This window comes from Eleutherodactylus coqui, chromosome 12, assembly GCF_035609145.1.
Source record: "Eleutherodactylus coqui strain aEleCoq1 chromosome 12, aEleCoq1.hap1, whole genome shotgun sequence".
NCBI classification, from domain to species: Eukaryota; Metazoa; Chordata; class Amphibia; order Anura; family Eleutherodactylidae; genus Eleutherodactylus; species Eleutherodactylus coqui.
The window spans coordinates 6,186,622-6,205,405 of NC_089848.1; the positions used below are offsets into that span (position 1 = coordinate 6,186,622).

An 18,784-nucleotide genomic window follows, 5' to 3' on the forward strand; every position below is an offset into this window, starting at 1 on the left:
CCCCCCCCCCAGTAAGCAACCCCCCCAGTAATAAGAAGTTCCCCCCCCAGTAATAAGAAGTTCCCCCCCGTAATATGAAGCCCCCCCAGTAGTAAGCAGCCCCTTCCCCTGTAATAAGCAGCCCCCCCCCCCCCCAGTAATAAGCAGGTCCCCCCAGTAATAGGCAGCCCCCCCAGTAGTAAGCAGCTCCGCGTAAAGGCAGACCCTTCCCCTGTAATAAGTAGCCCCCCTAGTAATAGGCAGCCCCCCCACTCCCCACCCCCCACTAATAGGCAGCCCCCCAGTAGTAAGAAGCCTCCCAACCCATATACTTACCTCCTCCCTGCTGTCGCTCTCTGTCTGCTTGCCCTGACGTCAGCCCAGAACGCTTCCTCCCGAGTCCTCTCCTGCGGAACTAATGAGCAGGGGTCTCGGGGAGGAGAATCCTGGCTGCACGTCAGTGTGCGCCGGCGCCCCAGCTGGTAATCGCTTCAGTGGTGAGCGGCGTCCGCACGCCGCGGGCCACAAAACACAAGGCAGCGGGCCGGATTCGGCCTGCCGGCCTTGTGTTTAGAGCAAAAGTTCCCAGCGGTGCCGCGGACCGGCGCTAAACACCCAACGGCCCGGCCCCGGTCCGCGGCCCGGTGGTTGGGGACCCCTGGTCTAGTAGACCTTCATGCTTACATCACTAATGCTACTCTACAGCTACACATATCAACGGGGTTGAAAGAAATTGGAAAGAATGTATCTGCTTTGCTTCTTTTACTGGAAACCGCACCATTTTTGTTCACGGACTGTGACCAGTTGATGTGAGATGCAAACAATGTCCATAAAGGGACATACAGCTGCAAAACATATCAACACATAAAATTAAATCCATTTTATTGAAGCACACTGTTATGTCCGCCGGGCACACCAGGGCACCAAGCCCCAGCATGGATGCAAGACAGCGTTCACACAAACACCATAAGGACACATAAAATGCATACTAAACACCCAGGTAGGACTGCGAACTGGTCTTACAGGCAGACATAACATATCCCTACTCTAACGGGAAAACCACCATGTGAAAACCTGCCTGCAAGAAGGGTGATCGTCCCAATAAGGACGACCTTGCACTGCAACCTAGGGACATACCGATCCCTGGATGGCAAACGATATGCAGCAGGACAGGATGCATCTCACACCAACTCAGAGAACAGAACTGTTCACACCTGGTATCTGGAAACCTTCTCAGACACTGAACATGTCGCTGTTCACACCAACACCCCAGGAACTTGCACGCAAGATAGAACAGGACTGTTCATATAACTTGTCTGGCACCTGCACAGACTCAACAAATGCAACATTGTTCACACACATGTCCAGCCACCTGCACAGACACGCACCACACATCATGCATAAACGCAAAACCCTAGGGTGACAGAGAAACCCAACACAGAAACCCCACTCAGAGCTCACATGCATACAGATAGACCATTACCAGTGCAAGTATCCTCACACCAAGGGGAAAGAGTCAGACACTGTACTGACATACAGGAAACACTGTCAAGCATCACTTACCTGACATACACATAAGACATCTGACATCTGGAGACCGCGCCTGTAAATGGAAGGGAAAAGGGGGTCTGCATACCCTGTTTCCCCAAAAATAGGACAGTGTCTTATATTTTTGCTCAAAAAGATTGTACTTTTTTACGTGTATAGCTGCCTGGACACTATTTAAATTAACTTTTTTAATTAACTGTAAGCAGGGCTTAATTTTGGAGTAGGGCTTATATTTCAAGCATCCTCAAAAATCCTGAAAAATCATGCTAGGTCTTATTTTCAGAGAAACAGGGTATGATGCAGAAAGGGACTACAGGTGTCTAGACTGTCCTCAGGGAAGGTGAGAGACACTACAGACCAGACATGCATAACACCCAGCTCTGAGTGGAATTAACACAGAATGCATAAACAGGATAAAATGACCAGCGTTCCCTGGCAAGTGAAGCTGGTATTTATGTGCAGCAGACCAGGGGGATTGGCTAGTGAATATCATACCCAGCCAGCTCAATTAGCCCTCACCTGTGAAGGTATGATCATGGAAACCTGTAGAACCACAGGTCCCAGCCACACAATCTGACACACAGATCTCTTTAGGCAGATACTGTTTTGCCTTTCTTGGTCTACATGTTACATGTTGCTGCGTTGTTTGGCGCTGTCTGTTTCTATCTGAGACCGGCTTTTGAGACAACCTCTTTTATATTGTATCTTTCTAGAAATACATTAAATAAATTTGCATCAGATTGATTAAACTTGGCTTCCTTTTAGGTATGCTCAGTGTCAGATCATCCATACAGGCAAAGGGGTGTATTCAAGGGTAGACTATAACATGTCCATTTTGGGTGGCTGCCCAGGGTCCAACCCCCCAGAGGAGGCCATGGTCACACAAAACACTAGTTGTAATTCCGACGGCATGTTATTGGTTCCCGGAGGCGGCTTAGGCCTCCTTCCCACGAGCATGACGGGCTCCGCCGCGTAATATTACGCTGTGAAGCCCGTCACGGCGCCCCCCAGAGCCCCTATACTTACCTGCGGGAGATAGCGTGAAATCGCTTCCCCGCCCACCGCCGCCGCGTCACCGCCCACCGCCGCCGCGTCACCAGCCGTGTCACGTGACGCGGCCGGCCGCGTCATATGGCGTCATATGACGCGCGGCGGTGGGCGGGAAAGCGTTTTTTCACGCTATCTCCCGCTGGTTACAGCGGGAGATAGCGTGAACGGACGGCTTCCATTGACTGCAATGGAAGCCGTCAGTGCGTACAGCCCGTCCTCACCCGCAGAAAATAGAGCATGCTGCGGGTGAGGACGGGAGAAATCGCAGTGCGTAATTCCGCGGTGGAATTACGCATCGTGAGCATTGTGCTATTAGGTTCAATAGAACCTAATAGCTGCGGGCAACGCAGCGGATTTTCGCCGCGAATTACGCGGCGGAAATCCGTTCGTGGGAAGGAGGCCTTACAGTTCTGTATTTATTTATTTTGTTTAATGAAAAATGAAAACATTCTGGCAGCATTTTTGTCATATTTTGACGTGGACTCCGTCTATAGTTTCAGAGCCGTGCTTAGGCTGGTGGGTGTTAATCATTTCTGGACAACTTGTAAGATGACAGTGTTAAATATCTCAATGTAAAGAGGAAGGACCGATGTACCTAGCAACAAGAGTCTGACCTTGGTGTGAAGTTATCAGGTGATGCAGTAGTGTCATGCCATGCAGCTAAACATTAGTGTAGCTCTGGACTCCGGCGTGCTATCATGTCTTGTGAGGTGTTGTTTGTCTATGGGGTCTACTAAACCTACCCTTAGGTGTATTCAGCTAATACCACGTTGTTGTTCCCTGCGATTGTTAAAGTAGATGTGAATAAGTAAAAATCTACCGTGTTTCCCCGAAAATAAGGCACCCCTGAAAATAAGACACCCCCCGAAATTCGCAGAAGTCCCAAATATAAGGCACCCCCCGATAGTATGGCATAGTAAAGTGTGCAGACAAGTCAAGACGCCTGTCCCCTGCTGCCATCCCCGTTTGCTCCTACCTCCAGATGTATAGGTAGATCTGCAGACAGTCTGCTGTTATCCTGTCCCTGCTGTGCTGTACATGTCTGCTGTGATGAGCTCCCCCTGGTGGCCGGAAGCTGCAATACCATCCCTGCTTACACGTGGTACAGGAACTTCTGTCTGCAGACAGGTACGTTACTTTACAGCCCTTATTTTTTTATGGCTCTTTGTGTGAGTCATGCAACCTGTGTGTGATTCTTAAGGCTGGGTTCTCACAGAGCGTATTTCCAGCGGAAATTTCGCAGTTTGGCCACAGCGATAAACAGCGAGATTTCCGCTGGGAAAGCGCTGCTTTAAAACCCAGGGCACTCAGCCGCTTGTTTTGAAGCGACCTGGCTGCACGCTTTTCCGTTTCTGTGGCCGGTGAATCCGCACCACAACACCGGCTTCTCCCAGCTTTGCCGTGACAGATTTGCTGTCCCATGTGGACGAGATTTCTGAGAAATTTCGTCCACAAAGCTGGCCAATTGAGGGATTAGCGGCCACAGAGGGATTTGCCGCGGCGAAATAAGACACCCCCTGAAAATAAGACATAGCGCATATTTGGGAGCAAAAATTATTATAAGACACGTCTTATTTTCGGGGAAACAGGGTACTAGCAAAGTGTGAAAACTGAGAATTTTTTATTTATATTTTCTTTTTAATTTTCCTTTTATATTTCTGCCCCAGGACAATTTACACAACATGTAGGTTGATGTAATGCAACAATAAACTAGTTTCTACATGGTGGATAACTCAGTGGCCCGTTCACAATAACACGTTTATACTCCCTTTCTTCATGTAGCAATACTGTTTGTAAATAGAACATTTGTATAACGTGGCTTCCTTACTTCCAAGTTTTACCCATGATTTATAGGACTGTTTTACAATAGAGTTTCCAGTGTGACTATAAAAGCAGAAATTTGGACATTAGCGTGACTGTAATTCCATATACAAGACATGTAAGAATGATTCAGCCTATAACCAGCAGAATTATGTTGGGAAAATAGCAAAACGGAGCTATAAAACATCAAATAGTGTCATAGAAATATAATAAACCTCTCATTCCTTTAAAGTTATAACTATCTTAAAAGCATTCTCCTGCAGTTAGTGGACTCTTGCAGACATTAGCAGATTGTAAAGCTTGGGAATAAATCCATGGGTGGCAATAATGGGAAAAGAAAACAACAGAATAGGAAAATACATTTTCAAGAAGTGTAGAAATAAATCGCCATGTAGGGTTTATTCCATATAATATTAGTGAAAGGCCTGTTAGTTCATATAGTTTTGATTGGCTCGCGTTGCTTAAGTCTTTCCCCTTGCCGGCAGCTCCCATAGGCTTCTATGGGAGCTTCTATTGCCACTATCAGCCGGCAAGGGGAGGAATTCCGGGCTGTGGCGTATATACACTGCAGCCTGGCGGTGTGAACGGGCAAGAAAACGGGAGATTTAGCGATGACTTGTGGCTTTCTCCTGTCCATGCGATTTTTTTCGGCCACGATGCGGGTGCCAAAAATCACAACACCTGTATGAAAGAGGCCTCATATTGAACAACTGATTACCAATAGAACCATCATTCCACTTGGTTACAAATGGTGCACATTTAATAAGATCAATGTTATTTTTCAATGGTTGTTGTGGTCAGGATATGTCAAAATATTTGACCAAATGATATCATTACGTTGGTCCTCGCGAGGGTAGCCAATAACACCGAAATTCATGGACTGTCCTTACAAATAATGGACTTTTGTTTACTGTATATCATAAAAACTTGATTAACACATAACTTTTTGGAAGCTAAAGAAGTTTGTGCAGGTTTTATAGTGACTAGTAAATCCCGGTGACGGATCACTATTCTCCGCTATATTGTATAGAATCTTTATGATTCATTTTAGTTTTCCAATATGTCTTTTAAAATGTTGTCCGTCTATAATTTATTACTAAATTTACCAGAAAAATTATGATAGCAGCCCTATAGAAGAACCTGTCAAGTATAAAGGGACCCCCTTGTATCGCATCTTGGCTGTTTTAGATTCAGAAAAAAAAAATTCTTTACATCCTGTAAATATGTAGACATTTAGTGTATTAAGTATATCTTAGGCTTTTTTCACACAGCAAGCTACATGCGCAAAAACACGCACGTAAAAAAACACGTGGCTATTAGAACCAATGGTTTCCTGTGGGAACGTTCAGATGAAGGAATCTGATCGTTCCCATAGAAAACCAGTGGTTCTAATAGCTGCGTGTTTTTTAAGCGCTGGATTTTTGCGCACGTAGCTCCCTGTGTGAATGAGCCCTTACTTGAAGCATTAGAACAAAGTATTTTATAACACCAGTTTTGCCCCAGTAGAGGGTACAGCTCAGCATAGAGCTGTGTTGTCTCACACAGTAGAGGCTTAAGGGCTAATGCCCACGGCCGGATTTCCACCGCGTTGCCCCACAGCTATATAGAACCTAATAGCTCAATGTTCACATTGCAGAATTCCACAGCGGAATTCCACAGCATGAAATAAACCGCAGCCTGTTCTAAATGCCGCGGGAATATGCGCGGCCGGCTTCCATTGTAGTCAATGAAAGCCAGCCGTCATGCTATAGTTCCGCTGTAGAACAGCGGAAGTATCGCATGAATACGCAGCCCCGGCCGCCTCATCTGACATTGCCTGCGCGGCATGCGCTGTACTGCGTATGCGGCCCTCCACGTACAGAGGATCTGGAGTGGTAAGTAAGGGAGTTTTGGGGGGGCGCTGTGGTGGACTCTTCTATGATATTCTGCTGGCGGAGTCCATCATGGCCATGGGCATGAGCCCTTAGGCATATTAGACGGATTTTCTTTCCCTTCGCCACCTTGTGGGGGCTCTGCATGTACGCTAGTATTTGGCACTGAAAAATTAAACACATGTGTAAGGGCTCCTTTACGCGAGCGTATGCACAATCACATCCCAATTCAAATGGTTATTAAGCCTAACGAGGTCCAGATGTGTTCTTTTTTTCACAGTATTGCACAGTGTATTGAGCATTTGCACACAAATTGAGCGAGCATTTGCGTACCTCCCATATGGGGCGCCTTGGTGTGCAAATGTGCACAAAAATAGAGAATGTCCTATTATTTTGTGTACTCTGGAAATACAAACAGACAAAAAAAACAAACCTGTACTGCGCACAACCTCCTGCAAGCCTCCGCGGTCATACGCAATACAGTAAAGTGCTCTACGCAGGGTCACCGGCCGGGCTCACAGCCAGAATTCACTTCAGGGTTACCAGAATCTGACCTGCCCGTGTGCATGCTGGCTTAGGCCAGTTCCACATGGGCGACTGCGATTTTGCCGAAAGACAATCAAGGCAAAATCGTGACTTTTTTCCTTCGATTTTTGAGCTGCTGGCACCCCTTGATTGTTTTTCAGGGAAGGGCTTTAAATATAAGCCCTTCCCTGAAAAACAACCCAAACAACCCAAAACATACTTATTACACACCTTTCTTCAGCTGCCGGGGCTCAGCCGCATCCTGTCTGCGCTGTTCCCAGCTCTGCAGTGAAGTTCTTTCAGAAGGCGGAGAATTAAACTCCCCGCCTGCTGAAAGAGCTGTTTCTGATTGGCTTAGGCGCTCAGCCAATCACAGGCAGCTCTCGTCTGTCATTCATTCAGCAACAGGTAAGTGTATATATAATTTATTTTATTATTTTTTTACACTAGTTTGGCTTGTTTTTCAGGGAGGAGCTTATATTTAAAGCTCTTCCCTGAAAAACAATTAAGGGCTGCTGGCAGACCATCGCCTTCAATGGAGCCACCGGCAGCAGCTGCAGGTCCATTGAAGGCAATGCATGGGGCTTCACATGTGTGTTTTTGCACGTACAGTGATGCGCACCTATGTATGCTCTATGTATGCACACGCTCGTGTGAAGCTACCCTAAGGCTGACCTCACGCGGCCGAGAAAATTTTGCAAGATTTGTGCGCTGCGAAACTCACAAATTTCGCACAAATATGAACCCCATTGTTTTGAATGTATTGCAAAACTTTTCTTCATTCTTTTTGGAGAGCAGGGAGCGGAAATACTTCAATTCTGTCTTTTTTTAAATTTTTACTGTGTTAATCATGCAGAATAAATAACATGATAAATTTTTTGCTGTGGGACAGTACAATTCTGACAATACACAAAGCTATATATATTTTTTATGTTTTTACACTTTCGCACAATAAAACCCCTTTTTTGGAAATTGAATGCAGAAATGCAAAAAAATATTAAAGTCCCATAACTTTTTTTTATCATTCAATGGACGGAGCTCTCTGTGGGATTTTCGGTCACATGACAAGCTGTAGTTTTTGGTCCCATACTGAGGTACATATGGCTTTTTTGATCACATTTTTTTGGTAGGCAAAATGAATGAAATAAGCATTTTGGCTCCATTTTTTAAATTATTCTTTTTTTACAGTTTTTTTTGCCATGCAGTTTAAATTTTGTGCTCAATGTATTGTACAGATTTTTACGGATTCGACAATACTAAATATGTGGGGGGTTTATATTTTAATTTTTTTTAGACAAAGAGAAAGTATGCCAAAAGAAGGATTTTATTGTTCCAATTTTTGTTTTTTTATTGCTTTAGTTTATTTATTTTTCTATATTTTTCTCTGTAGGGGACTCGAACCAGAAAAGCTATGATGAATGATCGCTTACAGTAGTGATCACAAGAAATGGCAGGTCCGGGCGCCATTGTCTGGCATCCGGTTGCAATTGCAACCCATCAGCCCTCCACAATTACACAACGGAGGGCCAATGATGTCATAGAGGGAGCGCACTCACTCTGTGAATCCTCTACGGGCCTCAATCTACATTGATTGTGGCATATAAGGAGTTAACATGTAGCATGAAGTGGTTAAAGATGCCTTTGCGAAATGTAATTATTGTCTGACCAATATGGGTTATAGTTATCCTGTGTACAAGCGGCCGCCAACGCGGCTCGGAGCAACCAATCACTAACTTGACGGAGTAGTTTGGTTTTTAGCGGAACTACAAACCTAGTGACTATCGGTCCGTGTGCACAATGTTTACTTTGAATGGAGGTCGGCATTCATTCTGTGAATGAGTGTTGTGCCTGTGCTTTACGTTGGAGCGCTTATGTGCAATAGTTGTCCCATATAACCCCAGCTTAAGGGCTTATTCAGGCGGCCGTATTTACACAGCTATTTAGCCACGTTAAAAAAATCGCCCAGAACTCGCGACCGTGGGAAGCATTGGATCTCAATGCATTTATACAGAAGTAGGATTTTTGGCTGCGATTAAAAAAAAAAAAACACGACGGGAAAAACAGCACAAGCGTGACCATTTTCAGATGCTGGTCTCATACATGGAGTGAAATGATAGGTCTTCCTCCCATTGATTTCTGTGGAAGCTGGAAAAAAGGGAGGGGGCAGTGTAGCTGAGCCCAACTCTGGCAAAAAAAAGACAGCTGCCTTTATTTAACCATTATTGGTCATTCTGAGGGTTTCTGCTGATCCCTGCTTTTCAACACTTCAGCATATTTTTTTTGCCTATACGCAGCAGCACCCCGTGTGAATGGCATGCAATATGCAACTAAATTTCGGGACACGATCATGGCAAATCTTCACTCATGCGATTATACGGCACATACGGGCGAACATAAAAACATCCTGTAAAGAAGACCTAAGTGATAGGACAATTTTAGTCACACAAAATAAAAATCTTGCTCATGAAACCTTTGAAATTCTGCTATTCATGAATGTAGTACATTACCCATAATGCAATTCTAAATTATAATGTGGACTTTTTTTTTGTTAGAAGATGCTGTGTGGAGACTAGTGGTAGTGTTGAGAGAACAGAAGCAGTCTAACTCTGTTTCGAGTTGAACTTTGCTAAAAGTTTGACTCATTGTGCACCAAAATCTTGGGCGGTTAGCCATCACCACGTCCTCAGGCATAGAGTTACAATGATTGTCTATTCTTAGGATAGATCATCAAAAGTGGATCGTCGAAGGTCCACAACCTAGGAACCCCTGCTGAATAGCTGTTTGCCAGGCTGCTATGCTCATGTACTGAGATGATTTCTGCAGTATGCAGACAGCTCTGTTCCCAGTGTGGTGGCCATGCTTGATATTGCAGCCTGTGTACCTGTTCACTTCAATTAGAACTGTACCTTCAATACCAGGTGAACCCCTGGTGATCTACTATTGATGACCTATCCAGAGGATAGACTAGCAATTAGAGATGAGCGAGCACCAAAATGCTCGGGTGCTCGTTACTCGAGTCGAACTTCCCGCGATGCTCGAGGGTTCGTTTAAAGTAACGAACCCCATTGAAGTCAATGGGCGACTCGAGCATTTTTGTATATCGCCGATGCTTGCTAAGGTTTTCATTTGTGAAAATCTGGGAAATTCAAGAAAGTGATGGGAACGACACAGCAACGAATAGGGCAGGTGAGGGGCTACATGTTGGGCTGCATCTCAAGTTCCCAGGTCCCACTATTAAGCTACAATAGCGGCAAGAGTGGGCCCCCCCTCCCAACAATTTTTACTTTTGAAAAACCCTCATTAGCAATGCATACCTTAGGTAAGCACCACACTACCTCCAACAAAGCACAATCACTGCCTGCATGACACTCCGCTGCCACTTCTCCTGGGTTACATGCTGCCCAACCCCCCCGCACGACCCAGTGTCCACAGCGCACACCAAAGTGTCCCTGCGCAGCCTTCAGCAGCCCTCATGCCACACGCTGGCCTCATAGCCACACCACCCTCATGTCTATTTATAAGTGCGTCTACCATGAGGAGGAACCGGAGGCACACACTGCAGAGGGTTGGCAGGGCCAGGTAGCGACCCTCTTTAAAAGGGGTGGGGCGATAGCCCACAATGCTGTACAGAAGCAATGAGAACTCCAATCCTGTGACACCTCCGTCAGGAGCTGCAAACGTGGGCATAGCAATGGGGAATCCATGTGCCACACAGTATTCATTCTGTCAAGGTGTCGCATAGCTCAATCCACACTGCAAGGGGAAAGCCGTCAGCGCTCTGCCCCCTACCCAAGTCAGTCAGTGCCTTTGTGCCAGATAGGTCAAACACCGCAATGGGAACTAAGTTTGCACCAACAGCATAGGTGGGTCCTAGGAAACCCAAGACATGAACAAAAAATTGATCTGAGCAGCCAAACATGGCAGACTTGCACCGCGCCCACGGCATAGGCCTCGGCCCACAGATTCAGCAATCCTAGGCTGAAAGCGGACTTTCACTGCACCCAGGACATAGGCCTCTGCACAAACCCTCAGCAATCGCGTGCCTACAGCGGACTCCTATGCTAGCGTAGCTGTGCACGTCTCATTAGCGCTGTATTGATCCTGTAGTTTGTCCCAATGCAGTGCCCCGGATAGTAGAGCTAATGTCAGATTAAATACAGCTGGGCTTCGGCCCACACTGCATGCCCCAGTCAGACTGGGGTCCTTTATAAGTAGACACAGGCAGGTACAACTCCATGTGGACCGACAGCATGGGTGGGTCCCAGGAAGCCACCGGCGTTACATAAATAAATCCCATTGCATTGCCCAGCACAGCTGAGGTAACGTCAGATTAAATGCAGGTGGGCTTCGGCCCACACTGCATGCCCCAGTCTGAACGAGGTTTTTAATACATAGACACAGGCAGGTACAAATCCCTAATGTGAATTCCGTGTGGACCCAAAGCATGGGTGGCTCCCTGGAACCCACCGGCGGTACATAAACAAATCCCATTGCAGTGCCCTGCTCAGCAGAGCTAACGTCAGATACAATACAGGTGGGCTTCGGCCCACAGTGCATGCCCCAGTCAGACTGGTAATATGTACCTTAACAGTAACCGCGTTGGTGGGAATGTGGTGGTGACTGCGGACCTAGTAGCGCGGTTTTATTTAGTTGGTTTTCGGAATGTGGCCAGGATTAAGTAAGCTGTGGCGGGGCGATGGTGGGGGGGCTCTCTTGTTGTATCGTTAAAGGTGAAATTCTTGGACTGCCACCAGACGGACCAATTCAATGGTATTTGCCAAGAATGTTTTCAGTGTTGGAGGAGGAGGGGGATGTTTTTGAGGCACTACGTGTCCTCTCCATATGTCCGTGGTTATATGCACCTTAACAGTAACCACGTTGGTGGGAAATGGCCTCGCCGCCATCATGTCTTTGGGTAGCCTCCATTTCCACAACCCAGTGACATACCATTAGCAGCGGTATAGGCAGAGCCCAGAATTAGTAACATTTCAGCGGTAGCATTAGGGACAGGCCCCAGTAACATATCACCTGCAGCATTATAGGGGGAGCACAGCATTATTTCCATTTCAGTAGTAGTAGCAGTCCAGACAGGCCCCAGTAACATTTCCGAAGCAGCAGTATAGGGGCAGCACAGTCTTAGTTCCATTTCAGTAATAGTAGCACTCAAGACAGGCCCCAGTAACAATTCCGAAGCAGCAGTATAGGGGGAGCACAGTCTTAGTTCCATTTCAGTAATAGTAGCAGTCTAGACAGGCCCCAGTAACAATTCCGAAGCAGCAGTATAGGGGGAGCACAGTCTTAGTTCCATTTCAGTAGTAGTAACAGTCAAGACAGGCCACAGTAACATTCCCGTTGCAGCAGTTTAGGGAGATAACAGTCTCTTTCACATTTCAGAAGTTGCAGAATAGACAAGGCCCCAGTTACATTTATGTAGCAAAAGTGTAGGCCAACCCCACACACCTTGCTGTACCATGAGTGCAGGCGAAGCCCATAAAAATTACTAGGCTTACACTGTAGGCGAGGGCCCAAAAAAATTGGTGTACCAACAGTACTAATGTACCTCAGAAAAATTGCCCATGCCCAACCAAGAGGGCAGGTGAAACCCATTAATCGCTTTGGTTAATGTGGCTTAATTTGTAACTGGGCCTGGAGGCAGCCCAGTTAAAATAAAAATGGGTTCAGGTGCAAGTCAACGCTTTAATGAGAATTGAAACGTATAAACATTGTTTACAAAAGTAATATGACTGAGCCTTGTGGGCCTAAGAAAAATTGCCCGTTCGGCGTGATTACGTGAGGTTTCAGGAGGAGGAGCAGGAGGAGGAGGATGAATATAATACACAGATTGATGAAGCCAAAAGGTCCCCGTTTTTTATGGTGATAGAGAACGATGCTTCCATCCGCGGGTGCAGCCTACGTATTGCTTAGGTATCGCTGCTGTCCGCTGGTGGAGAAGAGAAGTCTGGGGAAATCCAGGCTTTGTTCATCTTTATGAGTGTAAGCCTGTCGGCACTGTCGGTTGACAGGCGGGTACGCTTATCCGTGATGATTCCCCCAGCCGCACTAAACACCCTCTCTGACAAGATGCTAGCCGCAGCGCAAGCAAGCGCCTCCAGGGCATACAGCGCGAGTTCAGGCCACGTGTCCAGCTTCGACATCCAGTAGTTGTACGGAGCAGAGGCATCACGGAGGATGGTCGTGCGATCGGCTACGTACTCCCTCACCATCCTTTTACAGTGCTCCCGCCGACTCAGCCTTGACTGGGGAGCGGTGACACAGTCTTGCTGGGGAGCCATAAAGCTGGCAAAGGCCTTGGAGAATGTTCCCCTGCCTGCGCTGTACATGCTGCCTGATCTCTGCGCCTCCCCTGCTACCTGGCCCTCGGAACTGCGCCTTCTGCCACTAGCGCTGTCGTATGGGACTTTTACCATCAGTTTGTCCACCAGGGTCCTGTGGTATAGCATCACTCTCGAACCCCTTTCCTCTTCGGGTATGAGAGTGGAAAGGTTCTCCTTATACCGTGGGTCGAGCAGTGTGTACACCCAGTAGTACAAAAGTAGTGGCCAGAATGCGTGTAACGCGAGGGTCACGAGAAAGGCACCCTAACATGAAGTCCGCCATGTGTGCCAGGGTACCTGTACGCAACACATGGCTGTCCTCACTAGGAAGATCACTTTCAGGATCCTCCTCCTCCTCCACAGGCCATATACGCTGAAAGGATGACAGGCAAGCAGCATGGGTACCCTCAGCAGTGGCCCAAGCTGTCTCTTCCCCCTCCTCCTCATGCTCCTCCCCCTCCTCCTCCAAAACGTGCTGAGATATAGATACGAGGGTGCTCTGACTATCCAGCTACATACTGTCTTCCCCCGCCTCCTTTTCCGAGCGCAAAGCGTCTGCCTTTATGCTTTGCAGGGAACTTCTCAAGAGGCATAGCAGAGGAATGGTGACGCTAATGATTGCAGCATCGCCGCTCACCATCTGGGTAGACTCCTCAAAGTTTCCAAGGACCTGGCAGATGTCTGATGTCTGTAAAGAATTGAGGAGGCTGACTCCCACTACGCCGCCCATGTTGGAGTTGGTATTCCACTATAGCTCTACGCTGCTCATAGAGCCTGGCCAACATGTGGGGCGTAGAGTTCCACCGTGTGGGCACATCGCACAGCAGTCGGTGCACTGGCAGATTAAACCGATGTTGCAGAGTCCGCAGGGTGGCAGCGTCCGTGTTGGACTTGCGGAAATGTGCACTGAGCCGGCGCACCTTTCCGAGCAGGTCTGACAAGCGTGGGTAGCTTTTCAGAAACAGCTGAACCACCAAATTAAAGACGTGGGCCAGGCATGGCACGAGCGTGAGGCTGCCGAGCTGCAGAGCCGCCACCAGGTTACGGCCGTTGTCACACACGACCCTGCCTGGTTGGAGGCTCAGCGGCGAAAGCCAGCGGTCGGTCTGCTCTGTCAGACCCTGCAGCAGTTCGTGGGCCGTGTGCCTCTTCTCTCCTAAGCTGAGTAGTTTCAGCACGGCCTGCTGACGCTTGCCCACCGCTGTGCTGCCACGCCGAGCGACACCGACTGCTGGCGACGTGCTGCTGCTGACACATCTTGATTGTGAGACAGAGGTTGCGTAGGAGGAGGAGGAGGGTGGTTTAGTGGAGGAAGCATACACCGCTGCAGATACCACCACCGAGCTGGGGCCCGCAATTCTGGGGGTGGGTAGGACGTGAGCGGTCCCAGGCTCTGACTCTGTCCCAGCCTCCACTAAATTCACCCAATGTGCCATCAGGGAGATATAGTGGCCCTGCCCGCCTGTGCTTGTCCACGTGTCCGTTGTTAAGTGGACCTTAGCAGTAACCGCGTTGGTGAGGGCGCGTACAATGTTGCGGGAGACGTGGTCGTGCAGGGCTGGGACGGCACATCGGGAAAAGTAGTGGCGACTGGGAACCGAGTAGCGCGGGGCCGCCGCCGCCATCATGTTTTTGAAAGCCTCCGTTTCCACAAGCCTATACGGCAGCATCTCCAGGCTGATAAATTTGGCTATGTGCATGTTTAACGCTTGAGCATGCGGGTGCGTGGTGGCGTACTTGCGCTTGCGCTAGCGACGGCTGGACGCTGCGCTGAGAGACATTGCTGGATTGGGCCGAGGACAGCGGAGGTGAGCGTGTGGGTGCAGGCCGGGAGACGGTCGTGCCTGTGTCCTGAGAGGGGGGTTGGATCTCAGTGGCAGGTTGGGGCACAGGGGGAGAGGCAGTGGTACAAACCGGAGGCGGTGAACGGCCTTCGTCCCACCTTGTGGGGTGCTTGGCCATCATATGTCTGCGCATGCTGGTGGTGGTGAGGCTGGTGGTGGTGGCTCCCCGGCTGATCTTGGCGCGACAAACCTTGCACACCACAGTTCGTCGGTCGTCTGCACTCTCAGTGAAAAACTGCCACACCTTTGAGCACCTCGGCCTCTGCAGGGTGGCATGGCGCGAGGGGGCGCTTTGGGAAACAGTTGGTGGATTATTCGGTCTGGCCCTGCCTCTACCCCTGGCCACCGCACTGCCTCTTCAAACCTGCCCTGCTGCTGCACTTGCCTCCCCCTCTGAAGACCTGTCCTCAGTAGGCTTAGCAAACCAGGTGGGACAGTCACCTCATCGTCCAGCTGCTCTTCCTCCGAATCCTCTGTGCACTCCTCCCTCGGACTTACGGAAATTACTACTACCTCACTGACAGACAACTGTGTCTCATCGTCATCGTCCTCCTCACCCACTGAAAGCTCTTAAGACAGTTGCCGGAAGTCCCCAGCCTCATCCGCCGGACCCCAGGAACTTTCCAAAGGTTGGGCATCGGTCACGACAAACTCCTCCGGTGGGAGAGGAACCATTGCTGCCCAATCTCGGCAGGGGCCCGAGAACAGTTCCTGGGAGTCTGCCTGCTCCTCAGAATGTGTCATTTTCATGGAGTGAGGAGGCTGGGAGGAAGGAGGAGCAGCAGCCAGAGGATTCAGAGTTGCAGCTGTGGACGGCGTAGAAGACTGGGTGGTCGATAGATTGCTGGATGCACTTTCTGCCATCCACGACAGGACCTGCTCACACTGCTCAGTTTCTAATAAAGGTCTACCGCGTGGACCCATTAATTTTGAGATGAATCTGGGGACCCCAGAAACTTGCCTCTCTCCTAATCCCGCAGCAGTCGGCTGCGATACACCTGGACCAGGAGCTCGGCCTGTGCCCACACCCTGACTTGGGCCTCCGCGTCCTCGCCCCCGTCCACGTCCTCTAGGCCTACCCTACCCCTCAGCATGGTGTATTACGAGTAGAGCAGAAACAGAACGCTGTAATTAAATGTGCCGCTTATTGGCCTGTGGTTGGAGGCTGACTTCGCTTACGGAACGCACAGCAGAGCCAGGAAACAATTATGCGCAAGCCTGTAGTCAGACCTAGGTGCATATGACTGAGCTACTGGAATTCACAGGGCAGAACCAGTCAAGTGGCCAAAGGCCAGTGGTAGGCCTTAAATATTTTGCTTCAATTTTTTAAAATGGTGAGGTGAAAAACCAGACAGACACCGTATGCAGCGTATATATGTATACTGTTTCCCTCTGGCGGGATGACGGCGATCATGTAACGGACACAGCAGAGCCAGCAAACAATTATGCGCAAGCCTGTAGTGAGACGTAGGTGCGTATGACTGAGCTACTGGAATTCACAGCGCAGAACCATTCAAGTGGCCAAAGCCAGTGGTAGGCCTTAAGTATTTTGCTTCAATTTTTTAAAATGGTAAGGTGAAAAACCAGACAGACACCGTATGCAGCGTATATATGTATACTGTTTCCCTCTGGCGGGATGACGGCGATCATGTAACGGACACAGCAGAGCTAGGAAACAATTATGCGCAAGCCTGTAGTGAGACCTAGGTGCGTATGACTGAGCTACTGGAATTCACAGCGCAGAACCAGTCAAGTGGCCAAAGGCCAGTGGTAGGCCTTAAAGGGGTTGTCTCGTGAAATCAAGTGGGGTTATACACTTCTGTATGGCCATATTAATGCACCTTGTAATGTACATCGTGCATTAATTATGAGCCATACAGAAGTTATTCACTTACCTGCTCTGTTGCTAGCGTCCCCGTCGCCATGGATCCGTCTAAATTCGCTGTCCTCTGGCGTTTTTAGACGCGCTTGCGCAGTCCGGTCTTCTCCCTGGTGAATGGGGCCGCTCGTGCCGGAGAGCTGGTCCTCGTAGCTCCGCCCCGTCACGTGTGCCGATTCCAGCCAATCAGGAGGCTGGAATCGGCAATGGACCACACAGAGCCCACGGTGCACCATGGGAGAAGACCTGCGGTGCATCCTGGGTGAAGATCCTGGCGGCCATCTTGGTAAAGGAAGAAAGAAGTCGCCGCAGCGCGGGGATTCGGGTAAGTAATAAATTTTTTTTTTTTTTTTTTTAACCCATCCCTTGGGTTTGTCTCGCGCCAAACGGGGGGCCTATTGAATAAAAAAAAAAAAACGTTTCGGCGTGAGACAACCCCTTTAAGTATTTTGCTTCAATTTTTTTAAATGGTAAGGTGAAAAACCAGACAGACACCGTATGCAGCGTATATATGTATACTGTTTCCCTCTGGCGGGATGACGGCAATCATGTAACGGACACAGCAGAGCTAGGAAACAATTATGCGCAAGCCTGTAGTGAGACGTAGGTGCGTATGACTGAGCTACTGGAATTCACAGCGCAGAACCAGTCAAGTGGCCAAAGGCCAGTGGTAGGCCTTAACTATTTTGCTTCAATTTTTTTAAAATGGTGAGGTGAAAAACCAGACAGACACCGTATGCAGCGTATATATGTATACTGTTTCCCTCTGGCGGGATGACGACGATCATGTAACGGACACAGCAGAGCCAGGAAACAATTATGCGCAAGCCTGCTGTAACGCTTAGCTGGGTATTAATTAGCGACTACTACCCCCAGCAGACACGCAGTAAACTGAAGACGGTCACAGGCAGCCCAAAGATAGTATTTTTCCCCAATTTTTTTTTTTAAAAAGCCCACTGCCTATATAGCCAGTATACCTCTTTCCCTGCCTCACCAATACTGGCCCTATACTATGTACAATGACTGCAGACTGAGGACGCTATGGTCTTCACGCCCGATATACAAAAAAAAATAAATTGTGCAACACTGCTAAAAGCAGCCTCAACAGTACTGCACACGGTCAGATGTGGCCCTAAGAAGGACCGTTGGGGTTCTTGAAGACTGAAATAACACCTAACACTCTCCCTATAGCACCTACAGCAAGACAGCACTTTCCCTGATCTCTCCCAGCATGCATCTGTGGCGAGCCGCGGGCGGGGCAGATTTTAATACTCGGTTGTCACCTGATCTCCCCAGCCACTCACTGCAGGGGGGTGGGATAGGGCTGGAACGTCACAGGAGGAAGTTGTAATGCCTTCCCTGTGCTTCTATTGGCCAGAAAGGCGCGCAAATTTCTCAGGGAAGAAAATGTAATGGAGTCGAGTGCCGCGTGGTGCTCATCTCGAGTAACGAGCATCTCGAACACCCTAATACTCGAACGAGCATCAAGCTCGGACGAGTACGCTCGCTCATCTCTACTAGCAATAGTTTACAACTGAACAACCCCTTAAAGCTTATGATACCCCCATTGTAGTAGTGTTTATGTACAGTACATATATTTATTTTAGTATGCATAATAACATTTATATCTGGATGTATATTTGATACATCTTAAATCTTCTATCCTTCTAGGTTATATGTCCATCCAGATTCTCCATTTACCGGGGAGCAATTGCTAAAGCAAATGGTTTCTTTTGAGAAAGTGAAGCTCACAAACAATGAACTGGACCAACATGGCCATGTAAGTGTGTACACGTCTGAATACTAAGACCAAGGTCACATACAGTGCAGGCACCAAAATAACACCAGCACCCTCCCAGAAAACTGCATTACTCATCCAGCCACAAGTGCTGGGACAGATAAAAAAAAGGAGAGGATAGTGTCATTCTTATG

The 18,784-nt window shown here is 48.4% G+C and overlaps 1 protein-coding gene across 1 annotated transcript in view; it reads left to right on the forward strand.

Moving 5' to 3' along the window:
- Window positions 1–18,784, forward strand: part of TBX20 (T-box transcription factor 20) — a 56,490-nt gene that overhangs the window by 18,033 nt on the left and 19,673 nt on the right. Inside the window, exon 4 of the mRNA XM_066584908.1 lies at window positions 18,524–18,632. Within this exon, the coding sequence (XP_066441005.1) occupies window positions 18,524–18,632 (109 nt within the window). The remainder of the gene's footprint in view (window positions 1–18,523; window positions 18,633–18,784) is intronic.